This window comes from Vipera berus (assembly GCF_964194415.1).
Source record: "Vipera berus genome assembly, chromosome: Z".
Taxonomy (NCBI): Eukaryota; Metazoa; Chordata; class Lepidosauria; order Squamata; family Viperidae; genus Vipera; species Vipera berus.
Window position 1 is genome coordinate 69,667,573 of NC_138205.1, and position 6,000 is coordinate 69,673,572.

A 6,000-nucleotide genomic window follows, 5' to 3' on the forward strand; every position below is an offset into this window, starting at 1 on the left:
TTGACTTGAAATATTGGATTTATCTCTCCTTCTATTTCCTGTTTCCCGATTTCCAGTGCTTCTGCCAATAGCTCCATCATCAAGTCTGCAAGGTCCTCTTGTTTATTCTCCATTATGTTTTGAAATCTTAAGAAGTAAGATGCCTTTTCCATTTCCAAAACTGTCATTATATCTTCCAATTCTCTATTTGCCTGCATCAGCCTCTGTTTTTCATCTTTTATTTCATCCATCTTTTGATCAGTCTCTATTGACTTGTCTTCTATTTTCTGAATTCTTTGTTCATTCTTTGTAACCATCTGTCTAAAGCTTTCTAATTGAGAGTTTATGTTATGTTATGGATTTTTTTATTTATTTTATCAAAGTTGTCTTTTGTCTCCTCATGATTTTTCCTTGTATCTTCTTTGTGAGAGGAAATTGCCTCTTGGATTGCTTATAATGTTGCTTGCATCTCCTTCTGAAAGTTTACATTTTTCTTGTTGAAGCATTTATTTGATTGATCTCTGATATACAGAGGCAGAGGACAGGGCTGAGAGTGTTTTCTTGCCAGTTTTAGTTAAATTCAGAACACTCATTTTGTTTCCACCCCAAATCTAATCACTAACATTTGATTGATAAGGCAGGGAGTTCCAAAAATATGTCTAATTTTTTTTAATTCATTATACTAACACTTTTGACTGATTAAACCACAGCAAATCATGGATTTCCTTTAAAAGCATATAGCCATGTCTTTAGGATACTCACAATTTGTTCTGGTCTACACAGCTCAGGCTTGTAGAAAAATATTTAGGATGACTGGGATAAAAAAAAGAGAGAATGGATACAGAACAACTAATTTTGCTCCATATTTGATTCTACATAGATTCTAATTTCTATGAAAATATATCATGAGAAATGAAGAAATGTAGAAGAAATAAAGATTGGAATTAAAATTCCTGGAAGAAGCAGTTTACCTCAAATAGACAGATGTGGCTATTTAGATGACTGGAAGTAAACAGTGCTTAAAGAATTCATTGTGCCAGGTGCAAAAGCTGATCTACTACTCAGTACTGAAACAAACAAAAACTTTAAATTTTGTGCAGTGCCAAACCAATCCAGAAAAACTGGAGATGATAAGAGATTGCCAGAAAATCATAGTGAAGAAAAATTAATGCCTTTGGTTTTGATTGCAGAGAAATTGTTGAACATACCTTGGAGGGCAAGTAGAAGAAATTATTCAATATTAAATAAAACTAAACTATTAATAATAATGAGCTAAAACATAAATATTTTGGACACAAAGATTCTGTTTTTGAAAAAAAAAAAGAAAATAGTTGACAAACAAGCTAACTGAAGGCCAAGTACCAAGACGGATGATGCAAACAAGAAACTACAAGAAATTCAAGTGAGCTATTACTGACAAAGAATCCCTGACAAAATGATGTATATGTATACCGCTATATATTCCTTATTCTTTCTCTTATCAGATATAGTTTATGCAACCAAGAAAATTTCTGTTTATGATTCTTCAGATTCAGTTCTGCTTTCACTCATCAGTCTGTAAGAAATATATCATTTTTTGGCATATACTAAAATACAATGTCCAGAACTAGTAGTTAATAAAAGGAAAAATAAGAATTTGAGAATAGTGAAACAGGAGATTTTGAGAATATAAGTATGGAAATGAAATAGGAGATTTTGGGGGGAAATGAAAACTGTAGTTAGTTTTCTTTTGAGAAATTGATGTAAATGAACTAAAACTTTAACATAACATTATTAGTAATGTAATTAACTGTATGGCAGGAATATTCAACATTCAGAATGTGGAATCATGAGGTAGCCTTTATGGCCATTAATTCATAATATTAAATATAATTGCATGTTGTAGAGAGTTGGAATAACTATCTTTGGGGATATAGACTAAATTCAGTAGAAAGTAGAGATGTGGAACACATTCCTCTTGCCAGGTTTTTTCCAAAGCACGAGAATGGAGTTGTACAACACACTAAATTTCATTCTACTTTCGCCCTTTCACCAAGATCATTTGTATGTTCAAGCCTGAAAGTAAACATAATATTGATTAATATTTTAAAAAATAGTTGATTTGACTCTTAATTTGAAAATTATTTCAGTTATTTCAACAAGCATTCAGTTCAAGTAGCTTAATTTTGATCTGATTCTAAACGAGACAAAATATTTGTACATGGACCTGGACTAAAGTCAGTTGTGCTCCTTGTCTAGAATGTACTAGTGTTCTTTGATTTTTAATCTTGCCTCAGTCTCTGTATGTCCTCCAGATCTGCTTTGAATAGATTTTCAGGGTGCATTGAAAAGGTGGAGAACACAGAGATATTCCATTGCACAAATGGGAGTGGGTTCACATAAAATTAATGGTGTTCTATTTTTTAACCATTTGATTATAATTATAGATAGAACTTTAAAGTAGGGAAGCTATATTTACCTAAAAAGGCAAGTAAATTTCCCATTTTATCCTTTTCTCTTATAGGCCTTCTGCTCCAGCATATTCAGACTTACCATTCATCAGAATATCTTCTCACAGAAATCCTGCTACAGCATCAGAATCTCCTTTTAGCGCACCTCATCCATACATTAATCCTTACATGGATTATATCCGATCATTGCACAGCAGCCCTTCTCTCTCCATGATCTCAGCTGCTCGGGGACTAAGCCCTACAGATGGTGAGTTAAAATCTGGTTTCCTGTTTGCTGTTGTAGTTGTGTAGTGTATGCTAGTCTATGATGGTAATACAGATTGATGTGATTTGATAGTTGCATTAATTTTTTGAAAGCATTCATTTCAATCACAGATTTATTACATAACTATTACATCATAATTGTTTTAGTATTTTATTATCTTAAGGTCAGTCATTTATACATTACATTTTGGTTATTTTTAAAATAGAAGTAAACAAAAATATATGCCTTTCATCCTGCTCAGGTCAAATTATAAATATAAGGATAAATTCTTGAGTATACCAAGACAAGTCTGTTTTATGGCACACTGCGATAAGAAATGACAAATAATATCTATTTTCTATAGTACTTTGATAATTTGAAAAAAATAGAATTTTTCTCAAGTTGAATTGTTTTGGAAAGGTGATGTAAGAAGAAATTTAGGGAACTAAAACACTATTGTTATCCATGAAGAAATAAATTAATTTAATCCTTCTAGATAACAGTGAAACCAGTAAATGTGATAACAAATTTATCAGATTTGCTAAACAAGGTCCTTTTCTGCAGTATTGATGATTATAGTTGTAGAAATTCCTGAAATGGGTGTTTGTGTGTTTGGTGCAAGAAGAAGAAAGATGGCTTTTGAATACCTGCATATATAGTTATCCCATTCATTGATTCAATACAAAAATGGAAGATACATTAGTAGTGGGCTTTTCTCCACATGATTCAATCCTAGCCCAATTAGCAATAGCATTTAGGCTTATATACCCCTCCACAGCACTTTACAACACTCTCTGGATGGTTTACAGTGCAGTTGTAGTTGCCCCCAACAATCTGGGTCCTCATTTTACCAATCTCAGAAGGGTGGAAAGCTGATTCAACCTTGAGCCTTGTCAGGATCAAACTGCAGGATGTGTGCAGTTTGTCTGCAATACTGAACTTTATCCACTGTACTACCAAAGCTCTAATTATAATTGTCCTTGCTGTAAAGTTAGAGATCCTCTTGTTATTAATTTTGTTGTGAGCTACACAATAAAAATAAAAATGTTCTATTCTATCAGTACCACCTATTCTGTTTTTCTCTGGTGCACATGTCTAAAAAGTGCTAACTGAAAGTTAACAAATTCAGTTCTGTGACCTTAATTAATTTATTAGAGCCCTCCCATTTCTTGAATGATGTCTGAAACTGACCAGACCTTAATCAGTTTCATACGGAAGGCTTCTGTTGTCAGGCACTAGAAGTTTGTTTATAAATGTGCACCTTTACCAGAAAAGTTATTTTTGATTACCATTTATTATTATCATATTTGTGAATGGTCAATAATTGGGGTAGTCATTAAATGGGGTGGGCTATAATAATAATTTTAAAAATGGAGTCATAAACATGTCAGATTCTGGATGTTATATGTTTAGAATACTGTGAAAGCCTGTTCAAAATATGATAAAAATACTGGAATACAGACAAAAAGAACCAGCCTGGTGTATGGGTTAAGGTATCAGGATAGAAATCAGGAGATGCTGAGTTCTAGTCCTGCCTTGGCCACAAAGCCTCCTAAGTGACTCTGGACCAGTCACTTTTTCTTTCAGCCCTTGAAAGGAGGCAATAGCAAGCCATTTTGAAAGCCTGCAAAAAAAATCCTTTAAGAACTAGTCCAGGCAGCTAATAAAAAAAAGAATGATCTGAATGTAGCATGCACATGCACACATACACAAACAAGGCTATCTAATAGAGAGTGAAGATTTGTAATATCAACATCATGTGATCCTTTCATCTTGTATTTGTCAGCAACCTGGTTGCTGTGTTGTTTTTTTTAAATTGCAGTTTGTACAATTCTCCCCATGCAAAGAATGTTGTAACCAAAGGTGTAACCAAAGCATGAATAACTACAAATAAATCAGTGGAAGAGACACAGTTGGTGCATATTAATTGTGGAGATGCGCTTTTTGTCACAACCATCATCTGCAAATTCAGTGATTGATTAAGATGCAAACTGAGCTCTGTGAGGGGGTAAGGTCACTGAAAGGAGACAGTGTTAACTGTGCACATCTAAATTTGAAAGTCAGTTCACACCTTAAAAATAAACCTTTAAGTTTAAGCCAGAATTACCCAATTTCTGCTTAACAATAGAATAATAAAAGTCTAATAAAAATCAGGATTGTCATGCTGCAGCACATGAATTACAGAACAGGAAAAAAGAATAAGATGATCAATCATTTTATGGAGCCTCAAATGATTGTATGAAGCAGCTCAGTGTTTTAGAGCTTCAGAAATCAATTCTTATTACAATGATATGTGTACAAACTTTGTAGTAAAACTAGCTCCTTACCTCTTTATTCCTGATAGTGTAGTTATGTTAACTAAAAGTGAAGTCCATCCTCTTTACAACTGAAGTTTCTTTCAGCATAAGACCACTTGCATATTTTAACATTCTCCTTGCATACCTTTGCAGATATCCCAAACTTAATTTTGAATCTTTTAAGATAATGTTAATTTATACTTTTATGTCTGTAAGCTTAGGAGGTATTTTTAGGTACATCTGTAAAACATTGTTAGTGTCAAATACTACAAAGTTTCAAAATCAATAATTCCTATCATAATTTTAGCCCCAGTTGGTTTCCTTACCATTTTATTGATAATGTACAATATTAGTGTAATGGTAAAAGGTACATTTTATGCTGAAACCCATTAAATATACTTGATTCACATTCAAAAATAGATAAGATGGGGTTTTTATTTTGCTTACTAGCTAGTGTTAAAAATTGTTTAATCAATGTTACATATTTGCCATATGTATAAGCTATAAGTAGTTATATGTATCTTAGAACTTGGATACCTGATGAAGTGCTTGCACCATACATATTTGTTCATCAATTAAGGCCAAGTGCCTTGACAGTTATACATATGTTTCTGTGGAATGGGGGGATTGTAAGTACCAACACTGTGGTCATAGAAGATGTATAAGTTCACTAAGAATTGCTTCTGAATCTTAGGACCTTTTATCATTATTTAAAATTTGCTACTAAATTAGTAGATATTAGTTTTAAAAATTTCTAGCCCTAGTGGGATTGCAGATTAGAAATTATGTAAATAAAAATGAGCCATTTAAAAAACTGATAAGGACTTGCCCTTTCACTGTTGTCCAGGAACAGATTTTTAGAATATACAGTAGTAACCTTTGAGATGTAAAAAAAATCAAACCAAGTTGAATCACTTCATAATTCTTTTCACCTTTAATATATCATCTAAGCCACTGGCTCCCAACCTTTTCTATACCCCGCACCCCTAGAACACTTCTGATTTGTTCTCTCATCCCTTACAAAAGTTTG

At 32.9% G+C, this 6,000-nt stretch overlaps 1 protein-coding gene across 1 annotated transcript in view; it reads left to right on the forward strand.

Moving 5' to 3' along the window:
* Positions 1-6,000, forward strand: part of GLI3 (GLI family zinc finger 3) — a gene marked incomplete at its 5' end in the record, with an annotated part of 336,414 nt that overhangs the window by 212,250 nt on the left and 118,164 nt on the right. The window contains one exon of the mRNA XM_081343170.1: positions 2,483-2,676. Coding sequence (XP_081199296.1) covers positions 2,483-2,676 — 194 coding nt within the window. The remainder of the gene's footprint in view (positions 1-2,482; positions 2,677-6,000) is intronic.